At 31.6% G+C, this 18,782-nt stretch overlaps 1 protein-coding gene across 4 annotated transcripts in view; it reads left to right on the forward strand.

The window, feature by feature from the left end:
- LOC101891802 (uncharacterized) overlaps nucleotides 1–16,507 on the forward strand; it is a 475,789-nt gene extending 459,282 nt beyond the window's left edge. For 2 of the 4 annotated variants that reach the window (XM_059119400.1, XM_059119404.1), the window contains exon 18: nucleotides 11,483–16,507. In XM_059119400.1, the coding sequence (XP_058975383.1) occupies nucleotides 11,483–11,559 (77 nt within the window). In that variant the 3' untranslated portion in view covers nucleotides 11,560–16,507. The remainder of the gene's footprint in view (nucleotides 1–11,482) is intronic. The other 2 variants (XM_059119411.1, XM_059119419.1) reach the window with 1 other exon arrangement.
- The last annotated feature ends 2,275 nt before the right edge of the window (nucleotides 16,508–18,782 follow it).

Here is an 18,782-nt window from a genome sequence, read left to right on the forward strand (position 1 = left end):
TACACAAGAATGAAAATCTGAATTTCAAAATACAGGGTGAAATGAAAAAAAAAAAATGCAACCAACTTCAGACTGCAGACTCCAAGCCACTCGTCAGACGGCTGTTAAAATTATTCGATCATTATATTGTTTACAAGCGTACAAAAGCATTTTGGTGAGAATTTTCCAGAAAAAAAGTCATTCGTGATTGAATTCAACCACAAGTGGCTATCGTTAGAACACTCCAGCATTTAAATGTGAATAAATCATTTGTGTCTTGTACCATCGCTCGTTACCGTAATACTGGGAGCGTAGCTCGACGTCAAGGAGGTGTACTGAAGAAAAAAGCAAGATCAGCAGAAATGGTTCGAAAAGTAAAGACGCGACTTTATCGTAGTGGCCGAAAAACGGCTCTTGAGCTGAACGTATTGCAATATTCCATTCGGCAATTATTGACAAATAAACACTGGGTAAAGCCATTGAAATTTCAAAAAGTGCAAGAACTTACACCGCATCAGAAAGAAAATAGACTCAAAAGAGCTGAAGAGTTGCTTCGCTTGGCCGAACGTAGTGAACTGCCGAATTTGGTTTTCTCCGATGAGAAAACATTCGTTGTCCAGCAGTTTGTAAATAAACAAAATGATCGTGTTTACTTGCCAAAGAGGTTACTTGCCAGAACTCAAGCGCCGGCCATAATGATAATGTGGGCCGCCATAACAGCCGATGGTCGCTCTCCGCTCGTATTAATCGACCGTGGCATTAGAATAAACGCCGAATATTATCGCGAAAATATTTTATTATCGCGAATATATTTCCAACAGGAATGACACGCCACCCAAAAATGGTTACAATATGAGCTTCCTCGCTTCATTTCCAACGCACAATGGCCACCAAAATCTCAGGATACTAATCCGTTGGACTATTGTGTCTGGGCTATTTTGGTCGATTACCTCAAGCAAGCGCTTCGCCGGGAATGGGCCAAAATATCGCAGAATAACATTCGGGCAGTGTGTGGCTGTTTCATTGGCCATTTGAAGGCCATAATTCGTGCCAAAGGTGACCAATTCGAACAAATCTAAACTTATTCTAAAATGTAATGCTATTTTCGACATTTTTTAAAATTAAAAAAAAAAATAATAAAAATTATGGCGCTTGACTTTGTTGCAGTTTTTTTATCTCACCCTGTATTTGAAGAAAATATTGTAAAAAAAAAAACAAGTTAAAAAGTATCAGTGCGTTTTGCCGACAGATATGTACCATCAGCCAATGTTCGCTTATTTAAATATATTTTGATTTGTGTTAGGTTTATTCGAATTGTTGACTCTTTATGGAGTAGGTTCCGAAGGAATGGGCCAATATTGTCCATTTCGGTCCTAAATTTAAATTATATAACTATATCGTATTTTTCTTTCTTTCTTCACTTTGTATGAAATATATGATAATTTTAAGAAAATGTTAAAATATGCGTGAGTTACCACATATTGTCAACTGAAGTATTCCATTTTCATGCTTCATCATATACAGATAAAAATTTTGGTATAGGCAAAATTACAAGAAACTCAAATAGTTTTATCCAGATTTTTGCGAAATCATAAATTCCTATAAATTGCATATTCATCCCAGGTTTGTGATGGAGAGAAGTATTTAGTTGTTAAAAATCGCTGACTTGTTTCGCATGTTACGACAGACAAAAGTATTGAAAATTGTAACCCTTTTGTGGGTGAAATACCAGAAGGAGTTCGCAGATAATGATATATACCTACATATATCATATCACAACAGATCAAAAATGTTTATATGTGTAAAATTTGAAAAGAGTTGGATGCTTATTTCTCTTTCTTTGAGCGTTTTTTTTTTAATCTTGACCCCATTTAGGGAGGTACCGGAATAAATTATGGAAATACTCAGATGTACCAAGTCTGAAAGGAATCGGATGTTAATTTCGCTATATATGAGCTTCTTGGATATTCAAAATGTTGACAGTTTGTGGGGGAGGTACCAGAAGGAGTGAACCGATATATTCTATCTTTTCTCACCTGATGCAAATATTAGGATTTGCAAGGTTGTAGCAAAATCGGAATACCCTTCCTCTTTCTGTGCAGTAAAATATTTTTTTTGAAAATTTTTACCTTTGTGGGGAAGCCATCAAAAGGAATGAACCGATATTGCCCATCGCCGAACTCGATCTAAGTTTGATAATAATATTACGATGTACCAAGTCTGTACCAAATACTCCCTTCGAGAGTTATCGTGCGCACCAGCCAGCAGATAGACAGAGGGACGAAGGGTAGGACGGACATCGTTAGATGGACTCCAAATGTCCTAAAATGGATTTTGTTTAAAGGCACTTTTTTCAATAAGGCACTTTTTGGCCGTATCAAATGATATGTACCCACCGTATCCATTAGGGGATTAAAGATAGGAGTTGACATTTCTGGTAATATTTTATGGTCAATCACCCCCGTCATTCCCTTTCGTTTTTAATTGATATTATTATAAAATCTATGTTAGTTAAAAAGTTGCATTTGAAGCATGTTAATGTTGCATTTTGGGTTTACATTTTATTTACGCTCCTTGGTACACCACAAGTTTTTTGAATATGTATAGCTATAAATACACATCCAATACTTCGCAAAAAAATTAACAAAATTCCTAAAGAAGAAAGAATGTATTCAAATGTATATATGAATAATATTGCACTTGGAACTGGGTTCTTCTCCCAAAAATATGAAATGAAAAATATTATAATTTCGATTTGATCTATTAATGAACCAAGGAGTTGATATTGAAATTCAAATGCAAAGTCTCACGCATCCAAGCAATGTGCGATACATTTCTTCCTTGTAATTTTAGTGGACATGTGAAATATTTTTTTCCTAATCGGTCTGTATAAAACTTTACGTATAGTCAGAAAAATATAATCGAATATGCCTGATGTGCCCCTTAACCAATGGCGAAATGCGTCTCACTCTTTAGACTTCAGTAGATTCAAATCTGTGATCTCCTTAGGTCACTAGCTCCAATTAAAAAGGAAATTATTAAATATTCATTCACAAATGACCTTCAGAAGACAAAAAATTTCAAATGTAAAAATAAATCCTTTACAAAATAGGGTAAGTGTGACTAAGTTTGGCATGTCCCAGTAGTCGGCAGTTTTGAAATTTAAACTTAAATAACTAAGAATAGAATTGACCAAATAATGAAATAATTGCAAAAAAAAATAACAAAAGTGTTCTCTGCTCTCTTTCTTTAAAAAAAAAAAAAAAAAAAAACAATGAGCTCCGATCATTTATTACGAGAGAATAACGGTTTTCGTCAGTGAGTGTCTTCCAACGCGTGCGATATTGCTTGTTTGTATAGAAAAAAATTAGTGGTGGCGTCAACTTAATAATCAATTTAAGTAAATTAAATTTAATACTTTTGGAATCAGATATATTTTATAATAGTAAATAACAGTCTAAAGATCATTTTATAACTCAAAAATATACAAATCAAGTATTTTTTCTGTTATATTATTTAATGCCGACATTAGGAACAGAAAAAAAGAGATTTGCTAGTAGTCGGCAGGTGGTGCCGATTACTAAAAAATATCATTTTTTACCAATTTCACCAATACTTGAAAAAAGTATTAAAAGATAATCCAAAAACTACTCAAATAAAAAAATAGTTTTGAGTCGGCAGTTGCTTTTATTTGTGCTTTTTGACCAACTTTTCTAAATTAAGTAGGTTTTTTAAGTCAGCTATTTGACGTTTTAGATAGCGGTGGCATTTTTTGAAAAAGATCCATTCACAAATTCCAAATATAAAAAAGGTGTTTTTTTCTTTTTTATTTAATCACATTTTTATTTTAATTGAAAATCCATGCGTTACTGAAGATAATGATAATTAAATAAAACACGATTTAAAAACGAAATTAATTTCAAATTCTGGATTAAACTGTGAATTAATAATATAGCGTTGTTTTATACTATTTGAAATAAAAAAATATACAAAATAATATATTTTTTACTGAACTACCATATGCCGACTTCTTGCAAATAGACATGCCGAGCATTGGAAAATGGTGCCGACTACTGGCAAAAAAATACTATTTTAGTAAAATTGCAAATTTTGCCAATTTAATAAAAACAAATTCAATTTTTGTTTATTATTTCGAAAAACAACTTTAACAACTTTATTTTTTAGTAATTGAAAGATTTCACTCAGAATGTTGAAAGATTGTGAGATCGAAAATCCTAAAAGTGCCGACTACTGGTACACTTACCCTATTACTTTCTTTTTTAACAGTATCCATTTTACATTTTCCTTCAAAATATGGCCTTCCCGTTTCAGGCAACAAATGGTGCCATATTATTTCCATTATTTTTGAAAAATATCTTCACCATTGTTCACATCAAAACTATACAGAGTGTCTTGGATGGTTATTCATTCATGCCAGTGTTTGGAACTGGATGTTGAAATACTCATGTACTTCCTGGTACTCTTAACCAGAGCTTGTTAAATTTTAAGTTTTTGTTAGTAATGTTGCCACAAAGTACTCTTGTGGCTTTAATTGGCCATAATTGCAAAATGCTTTTAACTTTTATGAATCCATATGAAACTCTACAAAATGTAAGGGGTGTGCATGTGTGTGTGTCTACCTAATACACATACAGATGTTTTTCCAACAACTACATCAGTGTGTTGTTCTACAAGTTTTACTACAAATATGTGAGTTGGTGTGCATGTGTTGTTTCTTGATAAAGGTGTCATTTGATGAACATGTTAATATTCTTTACGACAAAGTAGTGAACACCTCAGGCTCATTGGTTGGCTTTTATGGTATCTTCTACAAACGCACACCCACATACGTACACATGTAACCTGTAAATGGTTGGATAATTTTGATTTTATAATTGAATGGGTTAGATGGTCAGAGGGATACAAAACTGATGTTGCCTGTGAGTTTTGGGTTATCTGGAAAAGCTTGTAAATGAGAAATCTAGAGCAACAAAGTTGAAGTTTGATAAAGTCGACGTAACTCCAACAGCTGCTTATTTCAATTATTATACCCTCCACTTTAGAATTTAGTTAATATATATTTATTTTTTCTAACATGATTATTTTGACGAGTTACAAATTGAATGACAAATTCAATATACTTCCATATGCCAAGTACCTCTGTAACCCCCTGAAAAAAAAAAAACAATTTCAGACCACTTTGTATATTCTGAACCACACAATATATATTCTACGTCGATTTAGCCATGATCGTTCATCTAAACGATGTGAAACATGTTAATACAATATTTCCCAAGTCCATCTAAAATTTTTGTGGATTTTTTGAATATAATCTTCAAGGACTGTCGGAGTCATAAATATTTTTCAAGAAATATCAGAGCTATAATCGTCGATTTTTTCAAAATATTTTTCAAGGGCTGTCAGATTTTTAAAAAAATATTTTTTCAAGTACTACCATAGCAAGAAGCGTGGGTTTAAAAAAACAAGGACAGTCAGAGCCATAATCGTGGATATTTTTTCAAGTACTACCAGAGCCAGAAGCGTGGGTTTAAAAAAAACAAGGACAGTCAGAGCCATAATCGTGGATTTTTTAAAAATATTTTTTCAAGTACTACCAGAGCCAGAAGCGTAGGTTTAAAAAAAACAAGGACTGTCATAAGCTCGGATCATAAGCTTGAATTTTTTAAAAATATGTTTTCAAGGACTATCGGAACCATAAGCGTGGATTTAAAAAAAAAAATAAAGGACTGCCAGAGTCATAAGCGTGGATTAAAAAAAATCCAGGACTGTCAGAGTCATAAGCTTGGATTTTTTAAAAATATTTTTTTCAAGTACTATCAGAGCCATAAGCGTGGATTTAATAAAATCAAGAACTGTCAGAGTCATAAGCGTGGATTTAAAAATAATTTTTCTAGGACTATCAGAGCCATAAGCGTGGATTAAAAATAATTTTTCTAGGACTATCAGAGCCATAAGCGTGGATTTAAAAAAATCAAGGACTGTCAGAGTCATAAGCGTGGATTTAAAAAAATCAAGGACTGTCAGAGTCATAAGCGTGGATTTAAAAATAATTTTTCAAGGATTATCAGAGCCATAAGCGTGGATTAAAAAAATCCAGGACTGTCAGAGTCATAAGCGTGGATTTAAAAATAATTTTTCAAGGATTATCAGAGCCATAAGCGTGGATTAAAAAAATCCAGGACTGTCAGAGTCATAAGCGTGGATTTAAAAATAATTTTTCAAGGATTATCAGAGCCATAAGCGTGTATTTAAAAAAATCAAGGACTGTAAAAATAAAAGGTCATACTCGTTGAATTTTTAAAAATCAGGGCCATAGTCGTTGATTTTTAAAAAAATAAATTTTCAAGGACTCTCAGGGCCATAGTCGTGGAAAAAAATCAAGGACTGTCAGAGTCATAAAAAAAATCAAGGACTGTAAAAATCAGGGCCATAGAGTCGTTGAATTTTTAAAAATCAGGGCCATAGTCGTTGATTTTTTAAAAATAAATTTTCAAGGACTATCAGGGCCATAGTCGTGGATTTTTTAAAAATATTTTTTCAAAGACTATCAGAGTCATAAACGTGGATTTAAAAAGTCATAAGTGTGGATTAAAAAATCAAAGACTATCAGAGTCATAAGCGTGGATTTTGTAAAAATATTTTCAAGGACTATCAGAGTCATAAGCGTGGATTTTTTAAAAATATTTTCAAGGACTATCAGAGCCATAAGCGTGAATTTTGTTTTAAATATTTTTTCAAGGACAATCAGAGTCATGAACTTGGATTTTTTTTAAATGGTTTATAAATAACTATCAGGGCCATATTTGTGGATTTTAAATAAAAATATACTTTCAAGGACTATCACCATAAGCTGGCAATTTTAAAAATATTTTGTCAAGGGCTATCAGAGCCATTAATATTCACATATTCAATTTTAGTGGAAATCGATTTAAATTATGATACTGATTCCATATACAGTTCATTCCTTTAGCTTTCCATGCTCGACCGCTCTAAAGTCGTAATACGCATACAATAACATCGTATTGGGTATGATTTACTTCAAATTGTGTCGATTCGGTCGATTTTTTATTTTTTTTACTGGTTTTTCTTAATTTATTGTTTTTGTTACGTTGTAAGAACCCTACGTTTTGAAGTCGGGCGTAATCACTCTGTGCCACTTTTATCCATTACTTGGTAATGCGTAAAATGATTCATTTTTACCTGAAAATGTTTTTCAAGGTACATGTCATATATTTTTTACCTTATATTTAGTTATTATGCTCATATGCCTTCCAAAAACGTTTGCTGGGATAACACGTAGAACAAGAGACTCATAAACAATGATTTTACTGTCACTGACTCAAATCTAGTTGTTGACGTTTCATTGTTTATGCTGTTGTCACTGACTGTGTGCGTCTATGTTTGTTTGTCAAGTACATAAATGTCCCCCTGCGGAAACACACACTACCACATATCCTGAAGTAGTGTTAAAGTATACATTTTTTTTTATTACAAAGCACGCACAACAACAACGACATTCCGTCATGAATAGCCGGCAAGAGGGTCACTTTATTGTAGAACACATAAACATAGCAGACAATTCATTTTGTTTAAATCCAAAGAAAAAGTCTCCACGGACATGGAGACAAACATTTCAAAAACACTTTGCAATTTATCAAATGTTTAGTTTAAAACTTTAATTTTACCAACCAGACCCAAAGAAGAAGACACAGCCAATAGAATGCTTTAGGCCATGGCGCAAACTCTTTTTGCCAACATTTTGCTCTTTGAATAGCTTCCCTTCAGCTGAGACAAAGACAAGATTTTCAATTATTCATAAGACGTTTTCGATAATTAATATCAAGGCGTTGCATGAATTTTAATTAACTACAGTCATCATAGAATTATTCTACAGCATAAGATATGGCAGATTGCCTTCGGGCGGAGGTCTGCAGCAGAACAGCAACAACAACAAAGAATGGCAACAACAAAGTTTGCCAAATTCAACTAAAACCAGGGCAAACCACAATGAAATGTTAAACCTTGTCGAAACTTAAGTAAGTTTTGTGTAATTAAATGTGAAAAGATGATAAATCGTTTTATAAGACTTTCATGTTGATAAATTCTCGTTTTTGGCTAAATCCAATTCTTGGTAATGTTTCAAGTTAAAACCATTTTTATTAGAATCACAGAGATAGTTAATTAAGACATTTGATGTTAGTCCAACGGAGAAGGGGGAGTAGGACTTATTGTGTAAGAGAGGAAATAAGTGGAGAAAATAAGGGGAAACAGACGGAGAAAGGGCAATACGACTGGAGAGTAAAAACATAATTGAATGTAGGGGAGAATTAAGAGTTCACCAGTTAAGAACAAAGTTATGTAGGCGGGTTTAGCGCTAGTATAAATGCTACTTTGCATATATATATTAAATCGAACAATCCACCCAGGATTCACATTTTTTGGAATCTTAGTATTATCGATAAACTAGGCGTAAGATCACAGAATGCTTACATTGTGTTTTATGTAAATAATCCAAATAAAATGGGATAAATATATTTAAACAAGTAAAAACTACGTTGATTTTGCCAGGGCCAATATGTTAGAACCTTCATAAGGTGAAAACTTGACTTTTTGTCAAATAAAAATATTAACAAGTAAATAAGCAGCTTTTAATGCACTACACCATTTGGATAAAACGTCGAAATTTAAAAAAAAAACAGTAAAGACAGTTTTAAAGTCGGGCGGGCCGTCTTTATGATACCCTATACCACTTTGCTAATTTAGTAGAGTAGTAGTATTATGCCGAAGCATTTGTATCTTTTAAATTCGGACTTGTATTGCCCATTTGGTGCAGAATTAATTTGAAATCGGATAAAAATATATATGGGAGCTATATCCAAATCGGAACCGATCTCGATAAAATTTGGCAAAAATATTTCTGAGCTGTATTTGATATATTTCCCTGAATATCGTTGTTACGGAGTGCATTTTACGGCTGTGGGTAACAAATATGACGAATCGGATGAACAGTATATATGGGAGCTATAGCTATATCTGAACCAATCTTCACCAAATTTGACATACTAGCTTCTAGACTCAATTCAGTCGTAAGTGCCAAATTTCATCCCATTTGGACAAATATTAGACGTTTGGTGCGCAATCAAAGGTATTTACCTTCCGGACGAAGTTACGTATGGGAGCTATATCCAAATCTGAACCGATCTCGATAAAATTTAGCAAATGTATTTCTGAGCTGTATTTGATATATTTCCCCAAATATTGTTGTTACAGAGTGCATATTACGGCTGCGGAGGACAAAAATGACAAATCGGATGAACAATATATATGGGAGCTATAGCTATATCTGAACCGATTTCGATCAAATTTGGCAAACTTATTTTCAGGTCCAATCTGATCGTACTTGCAAAATTCCATACTATTCGGACTGATATTTGGTGCACAATAAAAGGCAAATCGGACGAAGATATATGGGAGCTATATCTAAATTTGGACCAATTATCTCCAATTTCAATAGGGTTCGTCCTTGGGTCAAACAAATGACTTGCGCAAAATTTCATCTGGATAGGGCAGTAAATGCGAACTGTACTTTGTTTACAAAAATACATGGACAGACGGACAGACGGACGGACGGACATGCAGAAATCGACTCAGAATGTGATTCTATGCAGATCGTCAAAAGGAACTATGGGTCTATCTCGTTTCCTTTTGCCTGTTACAAACAAATTCACAAAGACATAATACCCTGACCACCTTGTGGTGTAGGGTATAAAAACATCATACCTTTACTCAGAATGAGCTGCAACGAAACGTTCTTTTCGGATTTAAAAAATTCTGATATTAAATGTGATTTTTGTACTCTATTGCTTTGTCTGAAGTATTCGCTCATCTTCGTACTATTCTCCATAAGAGAGAATAATGTTATTCGAAACGAAACTGACAGCTTTGCATTGTTTGATGATAACTACTACTGCGAAAGCAATGGTCACTTGGTTTTTTCAGCTTTTTGCACTCCTCAAAATTTTGCAGTAGAGTGTTATCTTTTCGATTTCATGTTTATGCTAAAGCAATCGCATTGTTCTTCTTTCCAGTTTTAAGGTCTTTAATCAATGCTGGACTCTTGAGGTAGACCTTACCTTACACATGACCTTAAAAGAAGAAGTTGCCAGATGTTTCCTGCTAAAAGAGCTACAGTTTAATTGCTTGTGTGACATGTAGCTCTCAATCCTTTCTCTCAACTTTGCCAATAAAAATTATAATCTATCTCTTCATTAACCATTCACAATTTTCATTTACACCATTTCTTGCAAAACTCCAATATGTCACAATCAATATTGTTAGAACGATTAATTTCTATTAGCCTTGCTAAAGTACATTAATTTTAGAAATTCTTCAAATTTTTAAATATTCAGTATTTTTTAATAAATATCCTAAAATCCTACCTAGCGGGAAATGAAAACAATTTGCGTGACTACGTAGCCTAATGTCAATTTTTACCGACATCCCACTTCCTAGAAAACATTTTCTTTTCCGCCGGCCAATTAATATTCTATTCACAGATTTCAATCTTAGTTATTACACAAACAAAATAAATCTTAAATCTCTTAAAGATTTTACGTTAATTATATTTTAATAACTTTTGTAAGTTTATATCATTAAATCATAATCGTCATCTTCATCATAGCAATCACATAGCACAAGGCGGAGTAGAAACCGAAGAGAGAGAAAATGAAGAAGCAGCACAACAAAATTAATTTGCAGGAATATTATTTTTCATTTGAAGTTTGATATGGTTCATTCATTTGATACGGATCTTGTATGTGTGTGTGTGTTTTGTTTGAGTGTGCCTTTGCTTGTGTATGTATTTGTGCTTTTTATTTGTTTAAGTGGATTTTATTTGTGTTTGTGTGTGTCTATGTTTATACATAGGATGTTTGCGTATGTGTGTGTGTTTGTATTTTCTATTTGCTGCTACTGCTTTAATTTATGTTTATACTTTTAATGAAGCCAAAGCTCAATGCTTGTATCCAAGTAATTCTACTAATTATAAAAAACTTTTTCTAAAATATGGGTTTCACATCTCTATGTCTCTGTCTTTCTCTCCTCTCTCTTTTTTCATATATAATTTTTTCCAACATGTTTGCCTATTTTCATTTCTATGACTCTATATGTTTAACCATAATTTTTCAAACTTTTAAACGTAAAATCATAATGGCGCAAACACAAATCCAAAAATTTTGAACCAAATAAAAACCAACTGCAAAAAAAATGCACATGCACACACACACTCGCTCACTCACTCTGTCTCTCTTTCTTTCTCTGCACTTGTATACAAAACTAATTAAACTTGCCTATGCTTAAAATAAAAAAAAAAAACACTAACTATACCAAATCTAACACTTCAATTAACTTTTATTTTTCGTATACAAACTAACCGTTAAAATCCAACAACAAACAACATGTATGCATATTACAACAACAAAAGTATATATTACAGACCCTGATCTGATATTGCCCCGAGGTGAATTGGAATTTACAACATTGGATCCAACGCTGAAATAATACGAACACCAACACCATCTACACAGTCACCACCACCATCACCAACAACAACTACAACAACAAACTGAGCTGAATAAACCCTTGACTGTAATAGCACCAACAACTGCAACTGCTACAACAACAACAATTAACATAAGCCAAATATAACATAAACATTGATGAGAATTGAAATCACTGCATAAAATCGCTATCTCTACATCTGTATGTATGTCTATCAATCACTCAAACGTCACTAGACAGTGTGTCTGTCAGTCATGGCGTATCATTATTCCCTGTTATCTTTTATTCTGCTCCATACCCCCCAACAATGGCAAGAATCTATGCAACCAAACAGACAACCTACCAATTTTTTCCCTGAAAAAAAAAAAACATCCCACACACATGCATACGTTCGTACATACGTTCATTTCCCTAGTCTAGGAATGGAAACCTTCTAGAATAACAACAAATAATTAAAATGAATATTATGTCTAAGACTTCAACGTACATTTCTATGTATATGTGAGTTCATCGTTCAAGGATCAAGAAAGAAAAAAAGGATATTTCATTCGTTTTTATTTTCTCTCTAAAAATGGGTATGTATGTATATATGGGAAACATTTGAGTCGGTTAAAAAGATAAAAAATTAAAAAATACTAGAAAAACCATTTTTAACTGAACTCCAGACGGCAAGTGACCTTTGGAAAGTAGTGTTTCCCATATTGAGGGCATAATTAATACATCCAGGTCAAAAAAAGAAAAACTTTGAGCACAACCAAACTCAACTTAATGTCCATTGTGTCTCAAGTACGACACTGCACTGCCTGCAAGTGAAAGTTGAGTATTTGCCAATTATTATAGAATATTAATTAATTAAATAAATTTTTAGAAAGTTTCTACAAAGCCTATTTTTCCCAAGTTAATTTGATATGACAATTAATCAATTATGCAGTTAAATAATTTAAGGGAATAGTATGAAAATAATTTAAGTTTTCATTCCTTCTAATTATTTCTCTTTGAATTAAATAATACGAAAAGGTTTTAAAGGTTTTGTTGAAACAAATCCATTTCATTAAAGCATACTTTTAGGAGCAGTCGATATTATAAAGAATTATAGACTTTAGCCGTATTTACACGATTACCTTTGGGGGAATGAGATGAAGAGAACAGTGCTGTCAACTTTAAAATAAATTTTATGTTCTTCGTTAGAGTTGACAACTAAACTAAAGGGAAATGTGTTAAGAGCTTTAGGAAAATTGTTAAAAAAAAACACACACACACACACATAAAGCCCAAAACTACTTAAGGTCTATATTGGAATTGATACATATATACATATAATATAGTTTTTGAATATTATTTCGTGGAAATTTTGAACGCAACCGCACCGTATATGGTCCATTCGAATTTGTCCATTTTTGGCCTACTCTTTCCAAAAATGTTTCGCAGTGCTTCAATTAAAGAGAACTCGACTATTTAGACATGAGCTTTAATATAGCCTCAAACAAAATTGTCTAAAGGCATTGAGTCCCACGATATAGGCTGCCAATTCACCGGTCCCAAAGTAGCCTAAATAGAAGAGGAAAGCTCCCCCCTCTTCACAATTTTTTTAAACTATCAGGTTAAGATTCCTTGGAATCTGTGCGGTTTAAGCTTATAATGTATTTGGAAATATTAGTGATAATAATGCGAGGATCATGTTGGTCGGCAATTTTAATACTCGAGCGAGTCTGCCATCTGTCTGTCTGTTGAAATCACAATACAGCTCACATTATTTGACGTAGAGCTTCAAAATTTGGCACAGTAGTTTACATTGTGTCTAGGATGGTTGGTATTGAAAAGAAGATATTTCAATCCACGTTTGGAATAGCCCCTACATAACAGTACCTCCCAATATTCAATATTTTGATGATTTTCGCAACATTTTTTCACGGGTTTGTCTAAAAAATTAATTAAAAATTAAAAATTAAAATATACTAATAAAATACCTATTTAATTAATTTTGAAATAGTTAAACTCAGAAGTTTCCCCTTAACATACATACCTCCAAACAATATACACTTTTCAATCTCCATTGTACTTAGATTGTTAATTCATATTCATGCCTTCATATACTTCCGATATTTCATTGAACTGTTTATTTTTTGAATGGAAGTAAAAAACTAAATCCTACTACAAAGTTAAGTTTTACAAGAGAAACAACAACTACCAAAAATACCATCAAAATTTGGCCACTTAAAAAGTGTATCTATATATATTTAGTGATGTAATACTGTAATGTTCTTGGTATTGTCTTTATTTATTTTTTTTTAAACCATACTTCAAATACTTACCAATGAATAATAATTAAAAAACGGCTCCATTCTTGGATTTTTGGAGTAAAATTAGAGAATAAATTAATGTAAATAATGTTAAATATAATTAATAATTAACGAAAAAACAGTAAATAAAACAAAAATCCAATTGTTCTTAGCCCCAAGTTTATAAATGTTTGAAGGTAAAGGAAAATAAACGAAAATATAATAAAACACAAAAAAAATCTGTACAAACTTATATATTGTGTAAATAACGAATTTAGAATGACGACGATTAAACTAACTAACAAATCTAGTACTGAAATGACGTCTATAAAAAATTAGTTTAATATGAAAAGAAACAAAAAACATAGAAATTTAGAAGGCCATAAATACATAAAACGAGAATTTAGAATAATATGCAAAGAGAAGAATGACAAAATGTTGGTATTTCGAAAAAAAATCGAGGAAACTCAAATCTAAAATACTAAGTCCTAAGTATTTCATACAAAAATTCATAAATATACAGGGTGGGTAAAAAACAAAAAAACTTGGAAATTGAAGGTGTCATAATTTTTGGAGAGTCCTCTCACAGGCGAGATATAAAATTATTTATAATTTTCCTGTAAGATGTTATTGCCAAAATAATTATCAGTTTTATTCCATTTTTTTGAACCACCTTGTACAAAGGAATAAATACAAATTTATAGACTAAATAATTAAATTAATAAAATTCATAATTAAACGACATATTTGTCACTGCAAACTATTGACAAAAGAAAATAATTATTACAGAATATTATTTAGATCTTAATAGATTAGTAAAACAAAAGTTGAAAATAAACAAAACTAAATTTTAAGTGTTTCTTGTTAACTTACAAATTTAAACAATAAAAATAAATAAATAAAACACAGTCACACACACACATACCAACACACATAGACATAACTCAAACAAAAACTGAAAAAAATAAATATTTAAGTAAATAAACCAAAAATCTTTAAATAAATCAAAAGCAAACAAACAAACCAAACGACATGAAAATTAAACTTAACAAATGGAAAATAAAAAATAAATTAAATTTAAGTTAAATAAGGAATAAAATAAAAGAAAACAAAAGCATATTCGTATGTATGTTGTATATATAAAATAATAACAAAAAAAATAAATAAAAATTGTAATATTTAGTAAATAATTTAAATACATAACTGTGCTAGGATTACCAAGAAAACTTAAAACAGAAATTTTCTTTTTATTAATTAATGTTTAGTAACAAATTTAGTTTTTTAAGATAAAAACCAACAAACAAAAAAAGTCGAATTCTTTAAGAACTAACTGAAAAAAATATATCTCTTAAGTATAGACATAATTTTGTTTACGTAATCAAATATAATCAAAAAGAAAACAACAAACATACAACAGAACTATAAAACAAAACGTATGACAAAAAAATAAATAATAATAATTGAAAATAAAGCCCATACCAAAAACAGAAAGAACAAAAAAATAAAATAAATAAAGTGAAATATTCAATAAGAATTACAATTGACAATTGTATTTTTTGGAAAATGTCTGAAAATAACAATTATATGGTAAGTTTGTAGTGTGTTTACAAATATGTGAAAACACCAATTATTCGGTTGTGTGTGAGCGCCAAGTTTCTTAATACGAAATAAACCAAAAATCAAAACAATTTGCCAATTTTTAAGTTTTATAAAAACCTTTATTTTAACATAAACAATTAAATTTGCCAAACTTGTTTTTTTTTGCCAAAAAGATAACAGTTTTATAATTTAGTTTTATAATTAATTTAAGTTTTTTACAACTCTACATACGTACATATTATTATTTTGTATATTATAAGTTTTTTGTATCAAGTTTCAGCAATAAATGTAATTAAGAATTCGAGACCAATTCCGTTGTTTTATTTTTTATTTAATATTATTTCTTTTTTTATGGCCTTTGGGGGAATCTGGATTCTTGGTTGGAATGGTTATTTAGTGAAATGTTTTAAAGTCGTTTTCTCGTGTGTAACACTGATAAGTTGTAAATTACTGATATATCATCGTCCCGACCAATCTGCTGAGATGAGGTTGGCTCTTTATATATTCCAATTTATGGCATATTAACCAGTAAAGAAAGTCTTAAAGTCGGGCGGGGCCAACTTTATGATACCCTACACCACTTTGCATATTTAGTAGAGCTTCACATAACAAATAAAAGTTTTAATGGGGAATTTGTGAGAATTAATTCATACCAACTATGATTATAGTAATAATTAAAAATCCAAAGGAACTAATATATGGGAGGAATATCCTCCGCTGAATCGATTTCTACTAAATTTGTCGAGGCATTTGCGCCTTTTCAATTCGGACTTGTATTATCCATTTGGTGCAAAATTAACTTGAAATCGGATAGATATATATGGGAGCTATATCTAAATCTGAACTAATCTCGATGAAATTTAGCAAGGGTATTTCTGAGCTGTATTTGATATATTTCCCCGAATATCGTTACTACGGAGTCCATATTACGGCTATGCAGGACAAATTCAACAAATCGGATGAACAATATGTATGAGAGCTATAGCTATATCTGAACCGATTTCAACTAAATTTGACATACTGATTTCTAGACTCAATTCGGTGGTAAGTACCAAATTCAATTCCATTTGGGCTAATATTAAACGTTTGTTGAACAATAAAAGAAAAATCGGACGATGATATATATTGGAGCTATATCCAAATATTTACCGATCTCCATAAAATTTAGCAAGGGTATTTCTGAGTTATATTTGATATATTTCCCCAAATATCGTTGTTACAGATTGCATATTACGGCTGCGGAGGACAAAAATAACAAATCGGATGAACAATATATATGGGAGCTATATCTATATGTGAACCGATTTCGATCAATTTTGGAATACTTATTTTCCGGTCTAATCTGGTCGTACGTGCTGATATTAAAAGTTTGGTGCACAATATAAGGAAAATTGGACGTAAACATATATGGGAGCTATACCTAAATTTTGACCGATTATCTCCAATTTCAATAGGGTTCGTCCTTGGGTCAAACAAATTATTTGTGCGAAATTTCATTTGAATCGGGCAATAAATGCGACCTGTACTTTGTTTACAAAAATACATGGACAGACGGAGGTACATGCAAAAATCGACTCAGAATGTGATTCTATGCAGATCATCAAAAGGAACTATGGGTGTATCTCATTTCCTTTTGCCCTATTAAAGGGTAAGCTATAATGGTATGCGGTTCACTAAGTAATTTGAAAGTAATCTATAATTTGGAAATACGAATTAAAAAAATTTCTGAACTTTCGATCTCTCACACAGCGTTAAGTGTGAGAGATCGAAAGTTCAGAAATTTTGATTTATGGTAATTATTGAGGTGCATGTTTTTTATCCAATCGTATTTAAACTTAGTATTGAGATGTTTTTTGTCGTTCAAACATAAGAGATCATATTAAAAATATGCAAAAACTATAGGAAATATGCTAAACTTATGGAAAGAGCGCAAGATTACACAAATAAATACTGCCGAAAACACTGTAAAAAACAGGATACCCACATCCTTGTACACATCAGGGGTGTTTCCATGCATGTGTGAAAAGAGAACAATTTTCATCAAAAATCGAAACAAATTATTGCCAACCAAGATTAAAAAAAGGTAAAAAATGTCAGCCGGTTTTGCCGACAGATGTATACCCTCAGAAAATGTTCGATTATTTAAATACATTTTGACTTCTATTATGTTTATATTCAAATTATATGGGATAGGTTCCGAAAGAATGGGCGAATATTGTCCATTTCGTAACGGGCTTAATAAATATGATGTAAATATTCCGACGTGCCAGGTTTGGACTATATTGGTTATTTCCTTCACTTTATTGATATATGTCTTAAATTTTGGAAAATGTTAAAATGTGCATGAGATACGAAATATAGTCGATCGAAGAATGTCATTTCCATACTTCATCTAGTACAGATACAAACATTGGTATGGGCAAAATTACAAGTAAATCAAACATTTTTATCCAATTTTATGCGAAATTATAAATTTCATATGTAAAAATTGTGACCATTTCCAAATGTCCTGAAACGGATTTGGTCCAAAGATACCTAGGATCTAAAACCATTATTTTGATGAGGCACGTGTTGGCCGTATCAAATACTATATATACCCTCTTGCCATATGGCTGAGGGTATAAAAATTGTGAAGTATTTTAATGTTCTCCACAAATATTTAAGCTGACATTTTCACAAAGTTTTTATAAAATTTCAGGGAGATCTGAAAACATGGAAATGGCACAATGATTTGGAAGTGCAATCAATTTATTGAAACTGTGCACTAAATTATTATTTTTTGATAATGATATGAACAATCCAGCAGATTATAAAGTAGAGCTTAAGTAGAAGTGTTTACATTGCAAATTTTATAATCTACCTCAAAAAATACAAAAGTGTCGATCAGCGGTGTCAAGCGGTTCGCCGGGAATGGGCCAAAATACCGCAGAGCAACATTCGGGCAGCGTTTGACCGTTTGAGGACATAACTCGTGCCAAAAGTGACCAATTCGAACAAAGCTAAATTTATTTCAAAATTTGATGCTATTTCCGAAATTTGTTGCCCTCATTCAATAAAATTAAAAAAAAAATTTAATTTGAATTTGTTGCAGTTTTTTCATCGCTTTGCCAATTTACATCTACTCAGTTTAATAAATCCGGTAATCTGTAAACGAAACATAATTGAGTAGAAAACTAAACAACGAACGACTTTGCGATTTTCGGTAGTGAAATAGAATTTCTTGTTCTATAAACGTGTGGAAATAGTTATTCCAAAAAATAACTTTTATTTTTATTTAATCTCCGTTTTTTATGATTTCTTCCCTCTATGCGTCGGCTGAAAAAGAGTAAAACTTTAAACAATAGA

The sequence above is a fragment of the Musca domestica genome, unplaced genomic scaffold (assembly GCF_030504385.1).
Source record: "Musca domestica strain aabys unplaced genomic scaffold, Musca_domestica.polishedcontigs.V.1.1 1, whole genome shotgun sequence".
Classification (NCBI taxonomy): domain Eukaryota; kingdom Metazoa; phylum Arthropoda; class Insecta; order Diptera; family Muscidae; genus Musca; species Musca domestica.